The sequence below is a fragment of the Ursus arctos genome, unplaced genomic scaffold (genome assembly GCF_023065955.2).
Source record: "Ursus arctos isolate Adak ecotype North America unplaced genomic scaffold, UrsArc2.0 scaffold_22, whole genome shotgun sequence".
In the NCBI taxonomy this organism is placed as follows: domain Eukaryota; kingdom Metazoa; phylum Chordata; class Mammalia; order Carnivora; family Ursidae; genus Ursus; species Ursus arctos.
In genome coordinates, this window is record NW_026622897.1 from 8,369,357 (window position 1) to 8,396,643 (window position 27,287).

Genomic DNA, 27,287 nt, shown 5'->3' on the forward strand with positions numbered 1-27,287 from the left:
AAAATATACTTACCACTGGTTGAGCGTCCAGATCAGAAAGGGGTTTACACTGAGGGGTGAGGTGGGGGGAGTACTGGAAAGAAGGAGGCGGAAGTTTCAGGGTCTGAGCCTACTTGGAGCTTTACAGGTTCTTAGGTGCAGTTCCTGATTCAGACTTTCAGAGCTTGGAGACGAGTAGTAATGCACGTCCCCTTTCAGTTTGTATGCTATCCTCCCCAAATACCCTCGATTGATCCCTAAGAGGGATGATTCCTTAAGACGGACACAGTACTGAAAATGGAATCACAGCACAAAATAGTTGGTAATCATAGTATCGACTTCATAGAATGTTTGTATTTAAAACACTTGGAACAGTACATAGTATGTAGTCAAATGTAGGCTGCTGTTATCATCATTACCATCGTTTTCCCGGCCTGTTCTCTGGCACAGACCTAGTGCAAGTGGATTTGGAAGAAATGGCTAGAAAACTTCGACCACTACTAATCGGTAGAGCAACTCCCTAGCCTGTTTACTGTTATCTGGGGCGTAATAACGTGAACTTTATTTCCAACGGTTATTTACTATGACGGTCAAATACGATGCTGTAGGTGATGACACTTTGTAAACTTGAAGTGCTATGTAAAAATTTCTGCCTTAAAATATAAATGCAACCTTTCTAGGCTAAGACGTAATTCCTGAGGATGAATGGAATGGAAGTGCATGCCATAAGCAGAGCTCCCAGTATTTGCCTTGATTGTCTTCAGAATTCTTACTGTGGTCGTTGACAATCTTAGGGAGGAGGGAAAATGCATTCTTGGTTGACTGAAAGGGAAGCGTTGCTCTTTACTTTATTACTATTAAGCCTAAATGGCTAGATTTTAAAATACCCTTGGGATAGTCCTGTTGTGATTATAATATTTTTGGCTGGATTTCCTGCTAACCAGGGTCTAGATGACATAAGTTGATAGATTTGGGGCAGGGGCTTGACATTACCAGATTGATTTAGCTTTAGAATTTTTTTTTTCTGTCCTGTATTTTTGTACATTCTCCCTCTTCCTATTTTAAGGTGGCCCCGATCCAGCTTTTCTAGGGACTCTGAAGATGGGGACTCAAGTGGTTAGGAGACTCTCTAACTCCCTGCTGCCAGCAGAGCCCTCTGTAAGTTTCTGGTGTACTGTTGAAAGGAGTGTGATGACATTAATGGAATTTTGGTACAGTTCCACAACTGGGGGATTTCTCCATCAAGACTGAGATCCTGGAAAAAAATTGTTATATATTTGCTTTCTTTTCTTGCTTCCCCTTCTTGTAGAAAGTCTAGCTCCCTTGATTCATTATTAATAAAATCAGGGAGAAGTCGAAAAATTATGGCAATTAATCAGAATAGATGCAGTTTAAAAGATGCAAATGTTTGTTAAAGAAATAATGCATGTTAATTATGGAGCATTTGGGAAATACTGCAAACCATGATTTTATTTATTTATTTATTTATTTATTAAGATTTTATTTATTTATTTGAGAGAGAGAGAGGGAGAGGGGCGCCTGGGTGGCTCAGTCGTTAAGCGTCTGTCTTCGGCTCAGGGTGTGATCCCGGAGTTCTAGGATCAAGCCCCATGTCAGGCTCTTCCGCTGGGAGCCTGCTTCTTCCTCTCCTACTCCCCCTACTTGTGTTCTCTCTCTCGCTGGCTGTCTCTCTCTCTGTCAAATAAATAAATAAAATCTTTAAAAAAGAGAGAGAGAGAGAGGGAGAGAGCATGAACAGCAGGGAGGGTAGAGGGAGAGGGAGAAGCAGATTCCCTGCTGAGCAGGGAGCCTGATGCTTAACCCTACTGAGCCACCCAGCTGCCCCCAAAACAAACATTTTAACAATTTCATAGTAACAAACATTAAGTTAAAAAAAAGCAAGAGTCAAGGGGTGCCAGGGTGGCTCAGTCGGTTAAGCATCCAACTCTTGATTTTGGCTCACATAATGATCTCAGGGTCATGATATCCAGTCCCGCACTGGGTTCCACACTCAAAAGGGAGTGCTTCTCTCCCTTTCCCTTTGCCCCTCTCCCTGCTTGTGCTCTCTCTCCATCTCTCTCAAATAAAAAATAAATAAATCTTTAAAAAAATGTTTGTTTTAATATGGTTACAAATGTCTGGTAAACATTATAAGGGTTCTAATTTTCTTGACAATTTTTCTGTTTGTTGGATTTTCAGGTTCCCTTCCCCCATTGTAAATAACAAATGGATTTACTCATTTAAGACTTTTTTTTCCTTAGGGTTGGGTTCCAGAAGTAGAATCCCTAGGTCAAAGGATGTGAACATTTTAAGTAATAAGTTACCTTTTAGGAGAAGAATCCTGGTGTCAAATTAAATACACATTTTCCAGAATGTAGAGGGTCATCGGCTGAGAGATAGAAGGGTTCTTGGTAGAAATCTAGCTACCTGCTGCAATGAGACCTTAGGTCCTGCAGAAAGATTATTTCATGATAGTGTGGTTAGTAATGTGGAGCCCTAACATGTATGAATGGCAATCCAGAGGTATGGGGACTTGTGTAGCGTTTACACAGTAGAGAAATTCAAGGGTCACTTCCAAAATATCCACCAGATGTCGCTAGTCTTAACCCAATTTTTACCTTTAGGATAACCAGCAGATAACTTTTGAAATGTGAATTTCAAAAATTCATGTAGAATATATTTGCATATCTGCTTAAGTACAGTTTATATTAAGCACTAGCATCTGGTGATTACTTTGGCAACATCCTACTCTAGTCTTTTACCATTCTGTCTCTTTTTCCCTTTTTCTTCCCACTCAGTCTGTCACACTCACCCTGTACACTCTGTCCCCACATACTAATATTGGATTCTTAGTTTTACTAGTCTTCCTTTTACTATTCTTTCTTTCAGTCTTGTTTCTTGCCTCTGTGTATTCGTGTATTTATGTGTAACTATGAGTTGAGTGTTTTTGCTGAAAGAATGGGACCTGGCATATAATGACATATAATAGGCACTCAATATATTTAGTGAATGTTTAATGAAAACTTGCATTGATGAAAGAGAAGAAAATATAGAAGGATACCAGGAATTATTTATATCCGTCTTGGAAATACACTGAAAGAGACAAAGATGCATATTTCTAAATTAACTATAATTAAACGCTAAGTGATATAATATAGAACATGCTGTGACCTTTGAATTATAAAAAGAGGAATATTCATTCATTCCAGCCAGGATTTATTGAGCATCTACTATGTGCCAGGAAACATTTTTGGTTCTGGAGATAAACCAGATAAACCAATGACAAAACATAAAAATTCCCTGCTCTCATGGACCTTATATTCTGAGCAGGAAGACACTGGCAATAAGCAAACAAGTAAATACAGAATATACAAGACAGTAATGAATGCTAGGAAGAAAAATACAAATAAATTAGGCAAAGAGATTTGGGAGTACCTGGGTGAAGGGGTGCTGTCGTTTTATGTATTTACTTTTATTTATTTATTGTTTTTTAAATAGACTCCACACCCAGCATGAAGCCCAGTGCAGGGCTTGAACTCACGACCCTAAGATCAAGACCTGAGCTGAAATCAAAAGTCAAATGCTCAACCAACTGAGCCACCCAGGTGCCCTGAGTATTGTCCTTTTAAATAGGGTGGTCAGAGAAGGCTGAACAGGTAAAAGTGATATTTGAGCAGAAACCTGAAAAAAGAACAGGAATGAACCGTGGGTTATCTGGGACTTGAGTATTTGAGACAGATTAAGATCAGATCTGCCTTGATTTGAAGAAAACCAAAAGTGGTCAGAGGAGTTTTAGGAGGAAGCAGAACTGGAACTAGGCATAAAAAAGATTTGAGTAGCAGAACATTCTAGGACAGAATTCTAGGCAGAAGGACAGTCGTGAAGGCATGGGAGGTGAAAATGAGCCCTGGGAATGTGTGAGACAGAGGGGCCTGCTAACCTGAGCATAGGCAATTTGAGGGAGGGCCTTAAGAGTGGGGCATGAGGAATTTATATCTGACAGGAAAAAGGAGTGTTTGAAAACACTTGACAGGAAGATGAATTTGAGCAGGATGAATGCATTGTCTATGTAAGATTAAGGGGTGTAGGCTGGCAGAAAAGCCAGGAGACACAGAGAGCAGTTTAGGAGCGAGGACAGTTTTGGGGCCTTTGCCGATAGATGTGAGCCCTTTTGTGTACATTTATGCTGATGTCTCTGAAGATAAATGCAGTAGAAATTGTAAACATATGTTACTGCCAAGAAACTCGCTAATGTGTGAAAACAGAAAAATATTAAAAAATTATTTCAGAGTCATTTAAAATATTTCCATTGACAATTTTAATTATCTGTTTATTCAGACTGCCTTTCTGCTTCTTTATAGTCATTAATGATTGCCCACAATAGATGTATTAAATTGACGAAGCTGTGAATTGCACACATTTCTACACAGGGAGAAGTCACAGTCAATATTTTCACCGAATGACAATTCTATTTAAGGCTAATAGTCTTACTTAGGCCAACATATTATCTGTATTAATATAAGTGATCAATGAGTTTGCCAGTGTTTCCTCCGCTCATTTATTCATGCATTCAACTAAGAACATTTACTGAATACCTTTTATGTCTCAAGCATCATATAGAAGTATTGCGTAATGATTAAGAACCTGGACTTTGGCTTCACCACTTAGCTATAGGGCCTGGAGCTAATTACTTATCCTCCAGATCTCTCTCTCTCTTCATCTGTAAAATGGGGATAATAAAAAACCCCTACTGTTTATAGTAATTGTGACCGTCAAATGAGCTAATGTATGTAAGTGCTTAGTATGGGGCTTGGCACATAGCAGAAGTTCAATTTTGCTATTATTATGGTTGTATATAGATATTCGGGTAGCTGTTAGTTGGTGAGGGAAGAATCTGCCATTATTGTTAAAATAATATAGGACCGAGGAGGTCTAGTATTATTTCAGAAATCAGGCAGCATGGCAGAGAGATGCAGAAAGCCGCTAGTTTGGACCCTTTGCGTCTCCTCCCAGGCAGAGTGAATAACAAGTCAGCAGTGGTGGGAGTGGTTCCAGCTACCTGGACTGGTTCGCAGTTTCCCCATGTTCCAGCCCTACGGGGTGCAGATCCTTGTCCTAGTTATTTCTGGGTCTTTTAGCTAACCCACTTACCCTCCCAGCTCTCATGCAGATACGACAGCAGAGCGAGATGGGGAAGACGAAGGCAACAGTAAATGTTAGTGCTGCTTACAGCTCAGGCTCAGTTCTTCACCTGGGTTACCTGGTAAGGCAGACCATGATAAATGTGGTGAGCACAGCTTCCGAGCACAAAAACCCTAGAGAGTATATGCTCCAAAAGGAATTTTGCATTTTTTCCAAGTGTGAGACGCAGACTATATGTGAAAATATTATAATTTTTGGAACATTTCAATAGTTATATGGGGAAAATGGCACAGAATATTATGAAGTGGTACTATCTAAATTTAAATGAATTAAAATTAAATGCTATTTAAATTTAAGTCCCACATTTGCGTTAGCCACATTTTAAGTGCTTACTAATCACGTGTGGCTAGTGGCCACTGGATTGGACGGCACAGATACAGAACACTTCACCATCACAGAAAATCCTATTGCATACCACTACTGTAGGATATGTGGTTGATATAATTACAGACTTCTAGGGAATAGTGCAATTGTGGACCATATGCCCTATAATAAATCTTGTATCTGTTCACCACAGTTCCCTCTAATCCCTCCAGCATGCTGTGCGGTGCAAACAGCATAGGGCTGAGCATCAGAGGCATTTGGTTCAGATCTTCGCTCTCACATTGATCTGCTGAGTGACTGTAAATAGCTCTCCTAGTCTTCATTCCTCCGTGTGTGTCAACTATCTTTTTTTTTTTTTTAGCTTTAAAATCCAGTGATTTAAGGAGTCTTTTCTTAGGAATATTGAGCTCACAGGTCTTACTTTGATAAAGGACTTGTTCTTTGAGAAACAGTGACCTTTTGGCATATAACTATCAGCAGGACCTCCCTCTGATGTTTCGAAATTTTCTCCTTTGTCCAAAGCATGATGGGCCAGCACCCCCTCGGAATCCTCTATACAGGGATCCACCAAATGGGTGTTTTTTTGGTTTTGTATCACTATTCATGTAGATGTGTTGCGTGCAATTTTATGTTGTTGGAAGTTTCACGCTTACTTTTAGAAGGGCCTTGTTGCATTAACATGGGTTAGTGACTTACCTGATCGTATTACACCATGAGCTGTGGTCAGAGCAAGGGGAATTCTTGGCAGCTAAATTCCCCGGTTAGTTAGGAAGGACAGTGCTCTTCTGACTCGTGGGCTGATCAGGTTCAGTTTGATTTGGTGCCGTGGCTTTTCCCCAGCTTTTGCCAGAATCGAATACACAGCGTTCAATTAGTAGCAGCCACTTAACACCTCTGCGGGCCTTCTGTTTTCTGCTTGCTGTGGTTGGGGGTGGGGGGTGTGTCTTTCTCAGAAGTATCATCGTGTTTAGCAGCTTTAGACATTCAGGCAAGACGTTGCTAGTTGTGGATGCTCCCTAGGGATTTTCCGTTTCTCTAGTGAGCTGAGGAGTTGCGGAGGAGATCATTAGATTGAAAAGACTTTTCCAGCTAAGTTACCAATGGGTATTTGGGGAAGGAATTTGGGCCTTCTGCAAAATCGTAAGTGTAAAGACCTAGATCCTCAAACTGCCTTTGTCAAATACCAGCTGTGTCCTTGGGCAAGGCCCTGACCTCTGAGCCTTAACATTCTGTAAATCCTTCCTGTCCATCTGGGATCACGAGGTGTAATATAATATGGGTGTTCTTTCAGCTTCCAGTTTTCCTATAGAAACAAGAATGTGCACTGAGAGTACAAATGACTAGTATTCCTGAAAATAATCAAGGCTGTGACTTGAATAACTAGAAACAGTGGGGAATAGCTCTGTGTTTCATTTGGGGAAGCTTTTACCTAACTCTTTCAAAAGCTCCAGGACATTTTTGTAGTATTTATTTTATTTTTCAGATTTTTATTTAAATTTTAGTTACTTAACATATAGTGTAATATTGGTTTCAGGAGAATTTAGTGATTCATTACCTACGTATAACACCCAGTGCTCATCATAACAAGTGCCCTCCTTAATACCCACCCCCCATTTAGCCCATCCCCCAGCCACCTGTAGTGTTTGTTTCATTTAAAACCCATTTAAATCATTTAAAGCTCACTAAAAATATGGGCTTTACATTTTAGCAGTTATTTTTTGTTTGTTTTAAAGATTTATGTATTTTAGAGAGAGAGTGTGACAGAGCAGGGGGGAAGGCACAGAGGAAGAGAGAATCCTGGGGGGGGGGAGCCCCGAGGTGGAACTCCATCTCAGGACTCTGATATCGTAACCTGAGCCAAAATCAAGAGTCAGCGGCTCAACCAACTGAGCCACCCAGGCGCCCCTAGCAGTTGTTTTTAAAAGAAATACAGATTTTTGGGGGTAAAGCCCTGGTGATCCTTGGTTTACCCTTTATGTTTCTGTTGTGATCCTGTGGTATTTCTTTACTACTATTTCTATTACATGTGTTTTAATACCGTTAATAACTAAAGTTCTCTCTATCCTTTTCTCCCTTCCCCCTCTCTTTCTGGCTGGTTCTTCTCTTTCTTTCTTTCTTTTTTTTTTTTCTGTTCTTCTGCTTCCCCTTCTTTAGTCCAACCTCACTGTCCAGGCCTCTTATGGAAAAAGGTTGCTGTTTTCAGCTAGTCTGGGGGGAAAAGTCCTGATCACTCCCCTTCCCACCCATCTTGTGGTGGAGCGTTGGGCCTTAAAAAAGCAGAACGTGTGTGTGCGTGTGCGGCGCGCGCTCACGCCGGCACGCCTGCCTGCAGGCCTGGTGTGTAAGCTCGTGTGTGATTGCAAACGCATGCACAGCCGGTACGCCCGCCGCTGTGTCAACGAGTGTATGTGTGTGCGCTCACGTGTGTGTATGTTCGGAGCGCGCGCGCACCCGCCCGCCCGCCGGGGGCCTGGTGTGTATGTGTCTGCAGTGTAGGCACACACGCCCCCCCTCCCAGCCCGGTGTATGTGTTGTACGTAGATAGCGAGAGAGACAGAGAGAGAGCGAGAGAGAGAGAGAGTGTGTGTGTGTGTGTGTGTGTTTGTGTGTGCGTGCGCGCGCCACCAGCCCGCCCGCGCGCCCGCGGTGCTCCCCCTTACGCACGCCTGGCCGGGGGCTGCCAGCCAGCGCCCCTCCACCCTTTGCGCGCCCAGCTGTTTCTATAGGAACCGCAACAGCGCCAGGGCCCCTCCGGCAGAGGCCCGGTGCGAGCATGCCCAGTGGAAGGCGCTAGTTTGGCTCGGGTCTAGGTTTCCAGTAAGTGGCCTGCGGGACTCCGGAGAGATCCCAATGAGCTGAGCGGAGAGTCTTTGTGTGCAGAGGGAGGAGGCGGCGGCGGCCGCTGCCTGGCCTGGAGACCCCGCCCGGGGAGCCCCCGGCAGGAACAATGCTAGCCTGCCTGACCCGGGGGAACTTACTGGACGTCCTGCAGGAGGGCTTCAATGAGGTAACTGTCTGCTCCTCCCACTTCCAGCTCCCCTCCCCCAGGGCCTCCCGCCTAATCTCTGGAGGGGGTTCTCCGCCCCCATCCTCCCGGGGACCCCAGATCACTTCCCCCGCCGAGCCCTAAAGGGTCAAGGTGGTGGGTATGGTGCAGACGAGATGGCTAACTGGGAAAAATCTGAAGGGCCGCCTTCCTCCAGCTAAGCTGAGCGATGCCCTTCCTGGTGGCTTACCTGAGCCCAACAGACAGGATCACAAACTCAGAGGTCATCTCCTTCCAGAAGAGGTGGTTTCCAGCCTTCCCGGGGATTCTCCCCAAGAAAATCCCCAGGGAAGCCCCTGTGTGTGTGGCAAGAGCGCTCATTCTATTTCAGGAGCTAACTGGGTGGGCCAAGTTAGGGGTGGGGTGGAATTGCATTGGTGGAAAGTTTGAGAGAGGGCAGGGTGAGGAGGTGGTCCACATGATGTGCTCTCTACGTGTTCATCACTCTTTGCATTTTCCGGGCAGTAGATTTCTTCACAACCAAGGGCATGGTTGGCAGACAGGACCTAAGAGAGAGGTTGCTTGAGTTCCCGTCCCTTTCAGGGGAGCCAGCATTTGCTCCTTTCTGGGTGAGAGTTGGGGGCTGGACCCTCGATCTGACAGGCAGTATGGGCTAGGACTGGTTGGGGGCCTTTTTCTTTTCACTGTTTTCTCTCAGAATTCTGTTGTTTTTTCCATTCCCTTCTCTTGTGATCTGGTTTAGGACCCTCCCTGCCCCACCTTGTGATTTGCTCCATGTGTCTTCCATTGCTTCCAAGCCCCACCCCTTTAGGTCGCCTGATTCCAGCATCCAGGGAGACCTTTACAAGGAGACCTAGGCTGTTGGTTGTGTCTTTCATCTTTTCTTCCTCTCTTTTTCTTTCCACCTCTCGCTCTCTTCCCTTTATGTCCTTCTTAAATACAAGACTTTTTGATGATCAGTTTTTAGTTAAACAACACATGAATATATTCGCTTCTTAATATGAACATTACAGGCAAGACTGTGTGCCTTGGGCCACCCCTCCAGTCCAGGCCTGTGCCCCAGAGGTAACCCTTCTCATGAATGTGTGTGTAAGATTTTCTTTTTCCCACTGCACTGTACGCTCTTTCCTCAAATCCTGTTTCTAATCAAGAAGCTCTACAGCTGACCTGTCTCAGAACCTTCCCAGCCCTGGCCCCCTGTGCCCCAGCCTTGTTCCTGACACAGGAAAACTGCAGAAATGCTGTCCCCACCTAATCAACAGAGTCGGAATTTTCCTTTGGCCAGGGGGTGTCACCACCTTCACTGAAGGGCGGAGCTTGCATCCTGCCTGCACTGCAGGCTCATTTTGCATCAGCCCTCCCTGAACACAGTAAGGGGATTGTTAAGAAAGAGCTACAGTCTGAGAGATGAAACACCACGGAGCTGGGAAGCCACCTCTTTGAGTGCTGCCAGTATTCCTGGTTCCTCTTCTCTCACTCTTGGCCTCTGGGCCTCCCCTGGTCTCAAGCTTCATACTGTCTGACTCATCCACCAGCTGTGGGAGAAGCTCCTTAGGTCCTTCTATGGCCTCCCCCCTTTTTAACTCGGCCCCCAGGTATCAGGTCCCACTGTTTTATTAGGCGGAGGAAAGCAGCACAGTCAGTCCTAGCCTTTGCCTTCTGCTCCTTTTCACTTCCAGACCTTTCAACCGAAGAGCCAAAAGGCTTGGCTGTCTTTTTCATGTTTTAGTGCTTCCATGTCTATCCCCTGGTCTCCCATTCTGGTAAGATGTAAGGGGAAAGGACAGTGGGAGAGTTTTCTCTTTGTGGTGGTAACAGTCTCTTCATCAAAACAGCGCACACAACTTTATAATGAACTCATCTAGAATAATGCAGTAATGCCCCTTATCCCTCTCTGGTGTTTGATTTTCCTGTCTGCTTCCCTCCGTTGCCTTCATGGCCTTATGTACGACCCATCCCTTCTGTTTGTAGATTGGAACTCTGATAGCCAATAGGTACTTCTGGTTTCTCTGAGAAATTGACATCATCTAAATACTACTAATAGTAATATGTTAAATCCCAATGGCCCCTGAGAGTTTAAATAATTCTTTCACATACATAATAAATTATATTAAATAATTCTTTTCACTTAGAGTATCACATCGAGTGCTACTGAATATTGCTGTGATTTGTTATTTCAGCATTGATGGAGCCCTGATTGATTTATTTCAGCTTCTAGGGTTGCTTGATAGATCTAGTAATATTCTGTCTCTTTTGTTAGAGTCATGTGGTAAGGGTGTAAATAGGGACTTAAAAGCTGGTGTCAGAATACACTTTGGTTCCTCTGAGAAGCTCTTCCTGCTGAGGCTAAGAATACCACACATGTGTCCAATCATCTCTGGGGAATGGTCCAAGCGTCTCTGAAGCCATTCTTCATCACCCAGATGCTTTATAAATCTGTGGTTATGGCTGTGACCTCATTCTGTGTGGCAGAGAAAACTGCCACAGGAAATGAAGCTGTGGCTCTAATTGGTTAATTATAAGGGAACCCTGCAGCAGAGAGAAACCCTACCCTCTGAATCAAGGCTTCCCCCTACCCATTGTTGGCCCTGTTCTCAGTCCATTTGCCAGTATGCGTAACTATGCATGATGATTTTCTTCTACCACATTCCCTGGATAAAGCCCTGGCTTCGACACACCGGACAAATTACCCACAGAATTGATCTCTGTCGGTGTTGTCAATGCAGTTCCTTTTATTGACATGGTTAATCTGCATTGTGAGTTATCCACAAATTTTGGCTACTGCCACATTCTGTAGCCTACCCTGGCTGTCCTCGCGTCTCCTGTGCTCTGAGCCTGCCCAGGCTCTCTACTGTTCACATTTTCCCCATTTTGCATGTGCCTCAAAGCTATTTATTTGTTTTCTCTGCTACTTGGTATTGATGGCCTATGAATGTTGTCTTTGGTTGATGTGCCAACATAAATTTCTGCAAGTGTTTTTCTGGGGGCTGAACTTTCTTTAAAAAAAGACTTTGGTGATTGTGTTGGAAGGTTTTGATAAACCTGAGACTCTAATATGGTTTGGCCAATAAACATTCATTCATTCAGTTATTTAGTTCATTTATTGGGTGAGGAGATGGATAAAATAATTGAAACACACCTGGTTCCTGCTTCCAAGGAATTTATAGGGAGAGATTTGTAGGTGTACTGAAAAAAAAACCCAAATAAACCGTAATAGGATGCTTACAACAGTACCATACCTGTGTGTACCACAGTAAGCATCCTGAAAGAGGTAGTGTTCCTGGGAGATCATAGGGGCATCTTCTACTTAATGATATCTTGAAAAGCACCAACTTACCTGCTCACTGAGGCCAAACTTTTTTTCCTGCTAGTGTGGTAAACATGCATGGAAACAGTCATTCAACAGACATTTACTGAATTACTGTCTTTACCAGACACTGGGCCAGGCTCTGGAAATAGAAGTCAAATAACATAGAGTCTGTTTCCTAGTGGAGCTCACAGGTCAATGAAAATAAAGTAAATATTCAGAGTATCAAACTTGGGAAAATTGTGGTGATAGAGAAATCTTGTTTGTCAGGCAGAGCAAACCTGAGCCTGGGCTGTGGTGTCAATGGCCTGAGGGACCGAAAGTTATGGGAATGATTTATTCAAATGTTGGTCAACAGGAAGGGAGTTGTCTGAGCCTTAATTTTTGAAACGTACATCCTGGAGGGCTTTCCCTACCCATTTCCCTCCAAGTAGAGTAGTGGAAACTTAGATCCCACATGGAGATTCATCCGCCTAGCAGTCCCTGAGAAATACAAGAAGGGCCTTTGTCTGGTGTCATCCCCACAAGGGGGACATAGAATGAGTGAGGAAGAGGATTGGCAGGTTGGAGCAGCTGCAGCAAGCATCGCTCCTCAGTGCCCCGTGCCTTCCATGAAGTAGGATTTGCAGCATGGGGCCAACCAGAGGCTTTCAGACGTTTCCACAATGAATTCCTCTGTGCTTTGCTGTAGAAATTAAAAGGCCTGTTAAGTCTTTAATGTCACAAAGCACTATACTCCCTAACCTTTTTTTTTTTTATCCTGACTGATTCCTCCTCTCCTCACCCAGGCTCACTGGCTTTGTTCCCACAGGAGCCAATGCCAGCTAAGCAGATGCTCCCTGGCAGCGAGCTCTCAGGCAGCTTTATGCTCCTCATGGTGACTGATGGGCTGGCCAGGCATGTGGAGCAGAGATAGGGCCCTGTTTGCCAGGTGCCATTCCCCCAGGCCCTTCAGAGAGACTGGGAAGCACTAGAAATTCTCCATTGGCCATGACTGGCCTTGTGTACGCTGGGGGGACCAAAGTCTCAAAATGACACTTCACTGAATATATTTCCTTATGTGTTATCCCCAAACCAGGCCGCACTGAAGTAGTCATGACCATGACCTTCAATGGTCAGGTATGGTAAGGGGATAGGGAACCAATCCCAAAGGCCCTGAGTGGGCTCCATGCTCTGTTTCTAGGATAGGGGACACTCAACTGCAGTGATGTCTCATTCATTCATTCATTCATTCATTCACATGCATTTATTGGGCACTCACTTGATGACATGTATTCCTGAGGGAACAGTGTGTTTGTGGAACTTGTAACTAGTGGGAATTTTAAAAAAGGTTAGGAGATGAAATCTTTTAGAAAGTCTTGAGTTTTCCACTTTGTGGTATATCATCCTTTGACCCCTGGGCTGAACACTCATATGAAGAGCACTGCCCACATAGGAAGAAATGTAAGGATATTTTTACATGTGAGCTTCATTTTTACCTAATTAGCTGCCAGGCTTAATGAATAGATCACCTTTCCTGGCTCAGTAAAGGCCTGAAAGAGTTAATAGAAAAGCTATACCATATTATGTTCTCTTACTAGCAGAATTCAGGCCAATAATAACTCAAGCTTTCCAGACCTCCTGCTTTCCCCTCAGTTTCTCAGCAGCGTCTCCCCACCCCCTCATCTTCTGCTGCTGGAGGGTCTCGGTCCACACAGGAATCTGGTTTCACTGTGAAGCTGATTTCCTTCCGGAGCCAGTCAGGTCTCCTTCTGAACTCTCCAGCACACCAGAGCCCTACTGCTTTTCTTGTTTGTCTTGGTTGCCAGCAGGGAGCCACAGAGCTCAGTTTCGGATGCTTTCTACAATAGGAACAGTAGATCACAGACTTTCCTGGTGAAGCCCAGTAAGTGCTCTTTGCAACTCTAACCAAACAAGTCCACTGCAGGAAGTCTCTTTGACCTTGAGGCTTAGAGGAGATAGAGAGGAGAGGCTGCGCTTGCAAACTTATTTGGAAGGAAGGGCAGGTTTCAAAGAGAAACAGAAAGAAAATTACATTTGGTGCAAGAGAGGTTTCAGGATCGAGCTTCCTGCAGAAGTGAAGATGGTGGATAGAATTGCTTGGAAGAGTTTTAACTTCTATTGGAGGGTTATTTGGAGTGGCCTGGAGGAAGCTGATGGAGATTATGGAGCTGCTAAGGGCTCCCCACACGAGCCACTCCTTGTGTTACCACTATTCGCACAGCTTTACGGCCGTTCGGTCTCATCAAGCCAGAGTTCTGCTCAGCCAGCTTTCACTGTGGCTGCGTCCACTTCTCTCCCCCGTGATGCCTGACTCGAAGGACTGTCACAAAAACCCCATCTTGCTAGACTTCTGGATTACACAGGCATCTTTCTAGCTTCCCCAGAAGAAGTTAGAGATGTGAATTCTGGATCAAGACGACTTCTGTGTTGTCACTAACACGGTATGTTTGATTGTCTTGCTAGTTTAGAGGCAAGTGCAAGAGCCAAGAACTTGAGCAGCAGAAGTAGACAGTGGAATTTATGGACTCATGGAATCCAAGGAAAGGCTGAAAAAGTAAACCATGCAAAGGGCAAGAATGGAGTGGAGTCTCAGTGAAAATCAAGCACTCGAACGCTGGCAGCCCCCCCCCCCACTCTCCGCCACTTATATCTGGTGCTTTCTGGGGGTGGCTTCATTTCCTTTCACTCCGTATGGCTTTTCTCTCGCAGGTGGGCAGCATGGCCTATGGCAGCATCTAAGTTTTATATCTTACAACTTGGTCAGAAAGAGACGGGTGGGGAGAAGGAGAGGGGTTGTCTTCCTGAAGGCCTGATCAAAAAATTCCAGAGATTGGCTGGACTTGAACAATCAACTCAGCTGGACCAGTGAGCTGTGGCCAGTGGAAGGGGTGATATCACAGCGGCCCAGTTCTAGGGCCCGCACTGTGTCTACAGAGGGGGCGTATTTCTGCAGAAGGGGGACCACTGTGGCCTGGGCAGCTACCCCAAGAGCTGTTAGCGCTCCCTAACCCTGTGGGCCTGACTTGAACCTATTGTCCTGCTGCGATTCTCCGGCTGTTGTTCTTTGAAACAGAACAAGAACTAGGGGCGTATTCAAGAAGTATATCTTAATATTCCAGGTGTTTTCATTTTGCCAGACCTATTGCATCTTGTCTTCACTGAATAACTGACCGATAAAGTAATAGTGCCAGGAGTAAACAGTTCAGCGGGTTTTTCCCAGCCTGCTGCAAGAAGCCCTTAAGAAGTTATTTCATGTCGCTGGGGTAGGGGATTGGAGGTGGAGAAAAAGAAGGTGGGTGAGCTAGGCTCTGGATCCCCCACACTGGCCCTAACCAGGGAAGCTTTTCTCTAATTTACATATCTGCCTTTCACACGAGTTTATAATTTGAGAAAAGACTATGGGGCCAAAAAAAGAAGGAGGAGGAAGAGGAGGAGGAGGAGGAAAAGAAAACTAGTTCAACCCCCAGAGAGTAAGGGAGGAGGAGGAGGAGGAAGAGAGAGAAAAATAAAACTACTGATACAACCCTGAGAGAGTAACAGCCTCTTGCAAAAGCATATGGTCTTTCATCTGCTGCCGAAGTAGCTCTAGTAAATTTTAAAACCAAGCAGCAGAGCTACTCAGGGCCTGGTTTGCACTACAGGCCTCTTTGAAGATAAGCATCTTCGTGGGGGAAGTGGTGGTTTGGCTGGTGCTCCTGAGCGTCTACTTTGTACTTCAGATCCATTTCTTCCGGGCCAGCAGTCGGCATTTACAGCAGGAACAGGGTCTGGCCTCCCCCTTGGGTGTGAAGTACAGATGCTTTCAGGTCAAAGAGGAGGTTCGGTTTGGTGCTCGGCTCACCAGGTCAGACTTCCTGGGCAGGCGGAGACCTAAAGCCCAGGGCATCCCAACCTGCAGATGAGAGCAGCCCCACTCAGTCATGAGTCTCTGGTCCCTTTGAGATGCCCTTCGGGAGTCTCTGTCAACATGCGGACGTAGTAGTGACATGACAAAGGCCCTTCGTCAATCAAAAGTATCTTATCAGTGATTTCGTCCATGGTATCAATGATTGCATGCTTATCAGTTTTTTAAATGACGTGAATCTGGATAGACTAGGACCTGTCCTCAGCCTTTTAATACCTACCGCTCTCCTGGACTGACTTCAGGATCCGTGACGAAGGTGGTGCAGCCTCCCATCCCCACTGCAGTGACTGTCCCCTCTGTGCCACTACAAGGCCACATGCTGGAACTTACTCCACAGAATCGTCCTGCCCTTGACATCTTGAACTCTGAGACTCTGTTCTCTGCTCAAAACCCCAATGTCCACACTCCTCCATTCCCATCAGACTTATTTTCAATGTCCTCAGGCTCTCCCCTGCTCTGTCTTCTCTGTCCTCTCAGTTTATCAGCGCTGCTTTGACTTCTTGTCCCCGGTGCAGCTTCCACTGTCAGTCACTTCAAATACCCTCTCACCACCCTCCGCGCTTCCTGTGCCCTGCGGACCGCTGCCCCCCTCTGACGGCTGCCAGTCCTCGGGGAGCCCATCCCTGCTTCCCTCCGCACAGGCCTGCCCAGCAGTTCCAGAGGAGACCACACAACCCCGCTGGTGGATTCAGTGACCAAATCCTGGTTTGCAGCCCTGGTTGAGTCCTTGGTGTCGCGGGGGCAAGTTTATCGGTCACTGTACTTCCCAGCTTCCCGCAGCGTCCCTTCCTGAGCCTCCTTCACTCTGTTTGTCCCTCTCACTGTCAACGGGCAAGTGGGCCTACTTCACAGTGAAGAGGGGTGATTGGATTGGAACTCCTTCCATTGCCCTGGTTAGCGGCTAGATCCCAAGACCTGACCTTCAGTCTTCACCTGTGTATACCCCCGATCTTTGTCCCCTGTTGCTCCTGGAGCTCTTCTTTCCAGTTTATCTCTTAACTCAGACAGAGGACCCCATGGGTGTAAATTGGAACTATACCCCTCGAGCAATTAACTGCCTAGACTACCCAGACCAGTTTGAGCTTAACCCCAGACTCCTGCCTGCGCAGATGGACCGTGGAGTGACCCACGGAATGACCGGCAGTTACCTTCACCTCATTATAATGCTAAACCCTCTGCCCAAGGAGCAGTACAACGTAAGTCCAGGCGTGTCACCGTGAGTGCATGCGTGACCTTATGCCCCCCTCCACATACGATGACAGGGCTCCTCTTTCTAAGTACTCATCCTAACCCTAAATAAAAGGAACCCATCCACCCTTGCTTGGGGAGTTGTAGCTTTAGAAATTATTCCCTGTGATCTCCTTATCTGCTGCCAATAGTTTCCTTTGTATGACAGTTCCACCCGGTGTAGTTTCTACTTGTGACTCACCGAGGAGCAAACTCACGTTACTTCACTTACGCCTCTTCCCCACCTCCAAACTTCTCCACAAAAGTACCTTCTCCTGCCTCCTCGTGATCAGAGGAAGAAGTGGGTCAGCACTGAATTCAAATCCCTTTCCTGCCTCTTAACCAGCCCTGTGACCCTGGGCATGTTGTTGCTGTCAAACCTTGGTTTCCACATCTATAAAACGGGAATAATAGTTCCTCACAGGATCAGTGTGTGTGTGTGTGTGTGTGTGTGTGTGTGTGTGTGTGCGCGCATGCATTGGGGGGGTGTTATAAATAAGTAAATAAATATTTTAAAATATATAGATAGATATAGATATATAAAATGTGCATTATATATTTATTCTTATATACCTAGGAAAGGATGTGGTCAAGTGCTTAGCTAGTCCTGGCAGGTAGTAAGCACTCAGTAGTTGGTAGTGACTGTCTTCTTTGCACCTGGCCTATGCCTGTCACACACAGCTACTCTCAAACATGCTCTCCCACCCAGCCCCATCTCCTGGGCTCTAACACCTGTATTTTGCCAACTGGCTGTAGAACATCTTTACTCTGATGGCTTCAAAAAGCTCAGACTCTTGTTCAAAACTGAACTATTTGCTCTTCACATTTTCTCCATCTCAGTGAAAGCAAATTATCCCTCAGGTATGACTTTTTGGACCTTCCCTTTTTGTCACTGCTTTTATCCTATCAGTCACCTGACTTGTATCTGGAATTTGTCCTTTTCTTTTCTTTATTTTTTTTTAAAGATCTTATTTATTTATTTGACAGAGAGAGAGACAGCCAGCGAGAGAGGGAACACAAGCAGGGGGAGTGGGAGAGGAAGAAGCAGGCTCCCAGTGGAGCAGGGAGCCCGATGCGGGGCTCGATCCCAGGACTCTGGGATCATGCCCTGAGCCGAAGGCAGACGCTTAACGACTGAGCCACCCAGGCGCCCTTGGAATTTGTCCTTTTCTAATGATACTGCTTCAGTTCAGGTTCTCATAATCTCTCACTTGAATTATTGCCTGGTGTCCTCATTGTTTTCTCCCAATCTGGACGGGATCTATCCTGTGTTCTACTGCGTGTCCAGAGTGACCTTTCTAAGATGCAGGTCTCACTGTTTCACTCTTCTGTTTCAAAACTCCACATGTTGCTGTTGAAGGTCTTTGAGCTGTAAATCTAAGTGCAGATAGGTCTTGTGCTGACCTATTTCTCCACCATCATCGCCAGCCACTAAAAGCTCTGCCCACACAGGAATTTTTAACTGGCTGTTCCTCCAGGGTACCATATGCCTTCACTGCTTGCTCTGCTCTCCTCTCCTCTCTTCCCTTCTCTTCTCCTCCCTTCCCTTCTCTCTTCTCTTCTCTTCTCTTCTCTTCTCTCTTTTCTTTTCTTTTCTTTTCTTTTCTTTTCTTTTCTTTACTTTTGTTTTCCTTTCCTTTTCCACCACCGCTCCCTAGGATGCCCTTCTCCAACTGGCAAACATCCTTAGGGAACCAGAGGAACATCTCGTTTCCTCTAGACCCTTCCCTGATCCTCACGTCCTTCCATCCTGTTGCTTCTTATGTGCACAGACAGCATTTGTTAATATTTCTCTATTGCCACCGTAATTACTTTGTATCACAGTTATTTATGTGCCTGTAAGTGCGGGACTTGGCACAATTCCTAGCAATGTTGGTTGATTTGAATAAATGAATGCATGAAATGATACCATCTAGAAGGATCTTGTGAGATGGGATTTAACAAGTGAAATTTGTTATAGGTAAATATGGATCAAGAAGATCTGTTTTATAAGAATCACGATGGAAGAGTTTGGTTTAACAGCAGAATGTGTTAAAAGTTATGTCAACCAAAAATTATTTTAGTTGACAGCTCAGTGTGAGTCAACAATGTAACGTGGTAACAAAAAAAAAAAAAAAAAAAAAGAAAGAAAGAAAGAAAGAAAAAGAAGAAGAGGAGGAGGAAGGGGAGGAGGAGGGAGGGGGAGGAGGAAAGACTATGAACTATTTTGGATGGAGAAGCTGAGTGTCTGGTTTTACCCCTAGAGTATTGTGTGTGGTTCTAGGTATCATGGTTTTAGAGGAACTTAGGCCAGAATAGCAACAATTCTTGAAACTATTTTGTTTTTAAGACTTCTTGAAAAATTATCAAAGTAGACAAACTGCTAGTTAATACGACGAAGAAGAAAAAGGGAGAAAGCACAAATATACAAAGTAAGAAGTGACAACGGAGAAGTAACCATTGAAACAAAAAATTGTAAGAGTCTTTGCAAGTCTGCGAACACATTTTAAAACTTTGCTGAAATGGATAATTTCCTAGGGAAATGCTGATGACCCAAATTGAAAGGGACAGAAAATTCAAATGGATCATTTTCTATGGAAGAAAGAGAGAATCCTATTAAGAAGCTATCTCTCAAAAAAACTACCAGTTCCAGATTATTTCATAGAGGAATTCTACCAAAGTGCCGCATTTTACCAGATAGTTCCAATGCTCTATGTATTATTTCAGAGCATTGAAAAGGAAGAGAAACTTCCTACCTCTTTTTAAAAAGCAAATATAGGGGCGCCTGGGTGGCACAGCGGTTAAGCGTCTGCCTTCGGCTCAGGGCGTGATCCTGGCGTTATGGGATTGAGCCCCACATCAGGCTCCTCTGCTATGAGCCTGCTTCTTCCTTTCCCACTCCCCCTGCTTGTGTTCCCTCTCTCGCTGGCTGTCTCTCTCTCTGTCAAATAAATAAATAAAATCTTTTAAAAAAAATTTAAAAAAAAATAGAAAGCAAATATAATATTGATGCCTAAACATGATAAAGACAGTGCAAAAAGGGAAACTACAGACTAATATTTATGAATACCCATGAAAAAGTACCATACATATAGTATTAACATAGCACTAATAGAATCCAACATTAAACATATAATTCACTATCATCAGGTGGGGTTCATTCCAAGAATGCAAGGTAGGTTTATTATTAGGAAATCCATTAGTATCATATACCATGTTAATAGGTCTCAGGAGAAGTAATCATGGGATTATCTCAATAAAGGCTGACGGACCTTTTATTGAAATTCAACATCCATTCCTCATAAAACAGTCAAGAAATTAAGACTTGATGGATATACTTAACATGATAAAATATATATACCTTAGTCCTAAAACCAGTAACTTCCTAAATTGGGAAACACTGAAAGAATTTTTCTCTAAGTCTAGAAACAAGGGCAGGATGCCCACTCTCTGTTGTACTTTGTATCAGAGGTATTAGCCAGCACAATTAAACTAGAAAATTTGGTTAGAGGCACAAGGCTTAGTAATGAAATAAAACTATTTATTTTTGCAGACATAGTAATAATCCTGGAAATCGAAGAGATTAGTGATAAAACTCAAACAACAAAAGATAAGGTAAGAGGATATAAAATTAACACACAGAAATCAACAGCTTTATATACCCAAAAAGTAGCCAATTAGAGACCGTAATGGTAGAGGAAAGCTCATTTGCAATTGCAGCAAGGAAGATTGAGTACTTAGAAATGAACCTAAGGGGAGATGTGTAAAACCTACAGGAGGAAAACTTTAAAACACTCCTGGAAGAAAAATTTGAACAAAGGAAACAACATCCCCTGTTCTTGAGTAGGCTGATTTAACACCGTAAAGGTGACAGGTCTCCCTAAATTAATTTATAAATGTAATATAATCCCAATAAAAATGCCAACAGGCTTTTTTAGGAGGTTAGGTAAAAATAACAAAATACGCATGGAGAAATAAATAGGCAAGAGTAGTCAAGAGAACACTAAAAAAGGAAATTTTCAGGGGGCAGGGACTAGCCTTACTGGGCATTAAAATGTACTGTAAAGCCTCTATAATTAAAATGTTTTGCATGAGTAAACAAATATATGAGTGATGTAGGATGCAAAGCCCATAAACAGACCCAAGGACTTATGGAAATTTAGTATAGGACAAAGGTAGCATCTCGGACCACCGGGGTAGAGAGGCAGTTTTAAATGGTTCTAGAACAACTGGGTAGCTGTTTGAAAAAGATGAATTAGATTTGTTTCTTATATAATACACAAGAATAGACTCCAAATGGATCAGGGATCTAAATGTAAAAAATGAAACCATACAAGAACTAGAAAAAAACAGGTGGATTCTTCTTTCACCTCAGTGAAGGGAAAGCTTTCTAACCATGACTCAGAATTCAGAGACAATATAATAAATGATCAATAATGTGATTATATAAAAATAGAAACTCTTTCATGGCCAAAAAGACAATATAAGTAAAGTCAAAAGACAACTGACAAAACAAATATCTGTGACACATGTCAAAGACAAAAGGGTGACATTGCTAAGATGTAAAAACTTAAAAATGGAAGGACAAAGGACCAAAACTTTGAAAGAAAAATGAGAAAAAGACAATTCATTTAGATATGAAAAAAGTGATAAAAGGTAAAAGATATAAAATGGGTTATTAAACCTACAAAAAGAGGGTTTTTAAAAAAGATTTTATTTATTTATTTGAGAGAGAGAGAATATGGCGGGGGCAGAGGGAGAGGGAGAGGCAGACTCCCTGCTGAACAGGGAGTCCGACGCGGGGCTCCATCACAGGACCCTGAGATCATGACCTGAGCTGAAGGCAGATGCTGTTTTTTTTTTTTAATGTTTTTTTATTATATTATGTTAGTCACCATACAGTACATCCCCGGTTTCCGATGTAAAGTTCGATGATTCATTAGTTGTGTATAACACCCAGTGCACCATGCAATACGTGCCCTCCTTACTACCCATCACCAGCCTATCCCATTCCCCCACCCCCTCCCCTCTGAAGCCCTCAGTTTGTTTCTCATAGTCCATAGTCTCTCATGCTTCATTCCCCCTTCTGATTACCCCCCTTTCTTTATCCCTTTTTTCCCTACAGACCTTCCTAGCTCTTATGTTCCATAGATGAGAGAAATCATATGATAATTGTCTTTCTCTGCTTGACGTATTTCACTTAGCATTATCTCCTCCAGGGCTGTCCATGTTGCAGCAAATGTTGAGAATTCGTTCTTTCTGATAGCTGAGTAATATTCCATTGTATATATAGACCACAATTGAAGGCAGATGCTTAACCCACTGAGCCACCCAGGCGCCCCTACAAAAACAGGTTTAAACTTGAAAGAACTGAAAATTAAAACAACACTAAGATACAATTTCTCACTTATCCCATGGGCAAGAATTGCAAGTACGACAACATTCTGCTGGAAAAGCTGTGGAGAAGTGTGCTCTCATGCATTCCTTTGGGAACGCAAACAGATACAGCCCTTTAGGCAGGGAATTTGGCAATATCTGATTAAATTATCCACCTACTTGCCTTTTGATCCAGCAGTTCGGCTTCTTGGAATCTACCCTGAAAGTAGACCGGTATCAACATGAAAAAAACACATGCAAAAGGTCACTCGTTGCAGCATTGTTTGTAATTGCAAAGCTTTGGAAAAACCCTAAATGCCCACATACAGGAGAACGGTTGAATAAATTATGGCATATCCACATAATGGATTACAGTAGCTGTAAAAATGAATAAGGAAAAGTCTCTAAACCAGTATGGAGTGATTTCCAGAATATATTAAGTGAAATGAAGTGAAAAGCACAAGTGCAAAGAGAATGTCAGTGCTGTGCTATATTTCACACAAGAAGGAAAGGAGAAAGTGGAATTCATGAGGTTGGTTACCTATGGGGTGAATAGGAGGAGGTGGAAAGAATGGAAAGGAGGGGGGTGGCGTAGAAAGAATGATGGGGAGGTGCTGCCTTCCTGACTAGAGTTTTTGTATAGCTCTGACTTTTAGGATCATGTTAACGTTTCACCTGAGCATCCTCAATGTGGGGAGAACCCACAATGGACTCCTGATCCTAAGAAACAAGCCCAACTGTGTTACAAATGAACATAACCACACCGGAGGGGGTGGAGAAGAACAAACCTAGGTGACTTTTGAATCAGTATTTTCACTAACACTGTAAGACTAAAGACAAAAAGAACTATGCACAAATATTATATGATGGTTAGTAAATTAATTTTTTACAAGGTATGAGTTAGCAAGTCTGACGCTATTTTATGTGTTCTCTAGGATTGAGCAAATATTAGTAAATATATAGTGGAGAGTAAGAGTCAAGTTTCTCACTGGGAGAAAGGAGTTATAATAAAGAAAAAGGACAGGAAGGAGTAAATTCTGTGGGTTGGGTTAGAGGAGGGATCAGTGTAATTTATGCTATAATTCCTGGTATATGTCTCTTTGTGAAGATCAGTAGATATAGACGTGTGTGTGTTTGTGTGCATGTGCGCACATGCGTGTGTGTGTGTGTGTGTGTATGTACATACATGTATTTCCTACTCTACTACTGAGAGCGCCAAGAATGTTACCCCAGTAACAATGAGCACCACTCATGCCCAAATTTTGGTTTCTAAAAGCTATTCTCCAATAAAAAGAACCGGAGGTCCTTTGAGAAATAGCTGATTCCTGAGCTGGGCAAGGAAAGTACAAGTTGACAAGTGTGGAGTATCTTCTGATGCCAGAAAGTAAGGAAGTGTTCAAAACACATGATCAGCCCTATGATCCAGCAGTCCTACTTCTAGGTCTATATCCAAGAGAACTGAAAGTGGGATCTTGAAGAGGTGTTTGCACACTCATGTTCGTGTAGCAGTATTCACAATAGCCAAGAGGGGGAAGCAACCCATGTGTCCATCAACAGATGAATGGATAAGCACTATGTGGTATAGACATACAATTAAATATGATTCAGTCTTAAAAAGGAAGGAAATTCTGACACGTGCTACAACATGGATGAACCTTGAGGACATATGCTAAGTGAAATAAGCCAATCACAAAAAGACAGTCATACCGTATGATTCCACGTATTTGAGTTATCTAGAGTTTTCAAATACATAGAAACAGAAAGTAGAATGGTGATTGTCAGGGGCTGAGAGGAGGGGGAGTGGGATTTGTTGTTTAATGCCTACAGGGTTTCAATTTTGCAATGTGAAAAAGATCTGTAAATTCATTGCACAACAGTGTGAATATACTTAACATTACTGAACTGTACACTTAAAAATAGTTGAGATAACAAATTTTGTGTTATGTGTTTTTAGCACAATTTTTAAAAAAGTGGAACATATGAAAACGATACAGAAACCAACATTTGTCCCAATTTGAGCAGCAAAATAAATAATAGTAATGGATTAATATAATAAATAAAAGCGAAATAAATACCCATGAGCCCATACTGACATAAATAGGTTGATACGGGGAGAAGGGAGAGCTAGCCTCTTTATATTAGGAATTCCAATTAATAACTGTAGAAGGAATGATGGAATTAGAAAATCATCATTTGGGAAACATCATAGTAATCAATCAGGAAAGAAAAATCGATGTTCAATTTAAAATAAGTAAAGTGATGATGCGAAAAAGGATATTTTCATAGTCTCAAAGCACTTTCCCACAAGATACTTACCAATTACAAGGGGAAAATGGCAACTTTTACAGTAGGAAAACCTGGCAGACACTACCTTAACCATTTGATCACAATTAATTAATTAAATGGCATCATGTGCCTGTTGATATGATGCACTGAGAAGGGTGTAGTATGACTTCTGTGTTATTCTTGCCCAAAATCCATAACCTGAATTTAATCAGTAAGAAACTTCAGACAAACCCAAATTGAGGGACACTGTAGAGAATAACTGGGTAATATTCTTCAAAATTATCAAGATCATGAAAGACAGAGAAAGACTTAGCAACTGTCCCAGATTGGAGGAGACCAACAAGATTTGACGGCTAAACTTAAGTGTGAGATCTTGGACAGTAAAAGGACAGTGGGACAATTGGTGAAATTTGAATAAGGTCTGGAGATTAGTTAATGGTATTGTGTTAGTGTAAATGACCTGTTCTGATCTTGTACTATGGTTCTGTAAGATGTAAACATTTGGGGAAGCTAGGGAATGGGTATTGGGGAATTCTCTGTACCATTTTTGCCACTTTCATGTAAGTATGAAATTATTTCAAAATGAACAGTTAATAAAATAAAAATAATAGGGGTTTTGAATAAGCCCCTAGTGTGGGTTGTCAGTGTTTTCTGGCAGCCAAGGAAGGAAAGAAGAAGGAAAGAAAAAAAAAAGAGAAATGTCTAGAATGAGGAATCTTCATGTCTCCTTTTATACCCAGAGTATTGTGTTAGGTTCTAGATGTCTTGGTTTCAGAGCATTTAGACAGGAGATCAATAATACTTGAAACCATTTTATGTCAGGGATGTTGACCTTGGCTTGCAACTCTGGATGTACGTAGGAGCACTTAAGGAATATTGATATATATACCTGGGCCCTACCCTCAGAAGTTCCAGCTGGTCTGCGGTGGGCCCCAGACTGAAGTATTTTTAAAAAGCTTCGCCAGTGCTTCTGATGGGTAATCAGGGTTTAGGGAACCCCTTGGTTAAGGGAACTGGAGCTTTTAGCTAGGAGAAGACTCACGTTAGCTCTACAAGAATCATATGAGGGAACTTGGGAAAATAAAGCTAAATTATACCCCCTGGAGAGAATTCAATGGGGTGATGTCTACGTGTCTTGTATTTTTTAAAAGCTTCCCTTGTGATCTTGATGCACAACCAGGGATGGGAACAGTGCTTCTCAAACTTTAACGTGCATATGAATCACTAGGAGATCTGTTTAACGTGTGGATCCTGGGTAGGAGCCTGAGAATCTGCATTTCTGATGGACTCCCAGGTGCTGCTGGTGCTGCTGGCCTGTGGGCCATACTTGGAGTAGTAGAGAGCTACTTAGTGTAGATTATTACTCAAGAGACCCAAGCATTGGATGTGGGGGAGAAACTGGTTTAGACGAAGGTGTCTTCCATTCTGAGAGTTTGAGGGAGATTCACTGAAACCTTGGGGATGCCTTTATTTAAGTGATAGTGTGGTCCAATGAAAAGAACATTGGCTTGGAGTTAGAATTTCATGGTCACGGTTCACTGTTTGGGTGACCTGGAACAAGTTATTTCACCTTTTTTGAGTCTCAGTTTCCAGTTAGCAAAAAAGATACAGTAAAATCTTCCTGGCAGATTAGCATTAGGAAAAATGTGTTCATGGGACCTAGCAGAGGGGCACTTGGCTGGCCCAGTCAGTGGAGCGTGTGACTCTTGATCTTGGGGTTGTAGGTTCTAGCCCCAAATTGGGCATAGAGTTTCCTTTACGGAATGAAGGAAGGAAGGAAGGAAGGAAGGAAGGAAGGAAGGAAGGAAGGAAGGAAGGAAGGAAGGAAGGGGGGAAGGGAGAACTTAGTATAACTCTTGACACAGAGTAGGTGTTCAGAACAGTGGTGACTATTATTATCATTAATGCTGTAGAATCCTTTTTTGTTGAAAGACCAGAGCTGAGATTAATGTGGATGAAAAGTACTGTTAGAACCTCTGATCAGTTTTGCACCAGACAGAACTTCTATTCAATAGCCAACGGAAGGCTGTGGTTACTCAAGTAGAAATGATCTTGACCTAACGTAAACCATTTGTTCTTGTCTGCCCCTGCGTTATTCATTTTTGCAGTCATTTTAAGTCTCGGCCCGAGGAAATGTGACAAATGATTCACCAACTCAAATATTTGTCATACTCCTGTTACTCTAAAGTCCAATAATTCTTTTTTTTTTTTTAATATTTGACAGAGAGAGAGAGAGACAGCCAGCGAGAGAGGGAACACAGGCAGGGGGAGTGGGAGAGGAAGAAGCAGGCTCCCAGCGGAGGAGCCTGATGTGGGGCTCGATTCCAGGACCCCAGGATCACGCCCTGAGCCAAAGGCAGACACTTAACGACTGAGACACCCAGGCGCCCCTAAAGTCCAATAATTCTAAACTGTTGTCACTCCCCGCATAGAGCATAGTTCATACCTGAGCTCCTTTGAGCTCACTGTCCCCTTTGCCACTCCTCCCCAATCCCCAAAGTGTGGGCTCAGGTTGGGCTGGTGCTCTCAGAGCCCTATGTGACATAGGACATCCTCAAGGAGAGGATGTGAGAGCTGAAGTGTGTGAGGGTCAGGGAAGGCTTCCTGGAAAAGGTGATGCTTGAGCTGAGCCTTAAGAGGAAGCATCAGGCTCAGGGAGGGAGAGTGGCTGGAAAGCTCGGTGCGTTTGGAGC

At 43.4% G+C, this 27,287-nt stretch overlaps 1 protein-coding gene and 1 long non-coding RNA gene across 9 annotated transcripts in view; one reads left to right on the top strand and one right to left on the bottom strand.

Moving 5' to 3' along the window:
• DIXDC1 (DIX domain containing 1) overlaps positions 1 to 27,287 on the top strand; it is a 68,165-nt gene that overhangs the window by 137 nt on the left and 40,741 nt on the right. For 2 of the 8 annotated variants that reach the window (XM_044386661.3, XM_048217223.2), the window contains exon 2: positions 1,046 to 1,137. The exons of 1 other annotated variant lie outside the window; for it this stretch is intronic. In XM_044386661.3, coding sequence (XP_044242596.1) covers positions 1,081 to 1,137 — 57 coding nt within the window. In that variant the 5' untranslated portion in view covers positions 1,046 to 1,080. Of the gene's footprint in view, positions 1 to 1,045; positions 1,138 to 8,114; positions 8,513 to 27,287 lie in introns of those variants that run through there. 5 more of the 8 variants (XM_026505764.4, XM_048217224.2, XM_044386662.3 and 2 more) reach the window with 5 other exon arrangements.
• Positions 689 to 8,886, bottom strand: LOC113260060 (uncharacterized). Its single transcript, XR_006410255.3, has 5 exons — positions 8,742 to 8,886; positions 6,202 to 6,548; positions 5,131 to 5,239; positions 2,304 to 2,429; positions 689 to 1,674 (listed from the first exon to the last, which is right to left on the bottom strand). It is a non-coding gene; the product is annotated as an uncharacterized LOC113260060 (long non-coding RNA).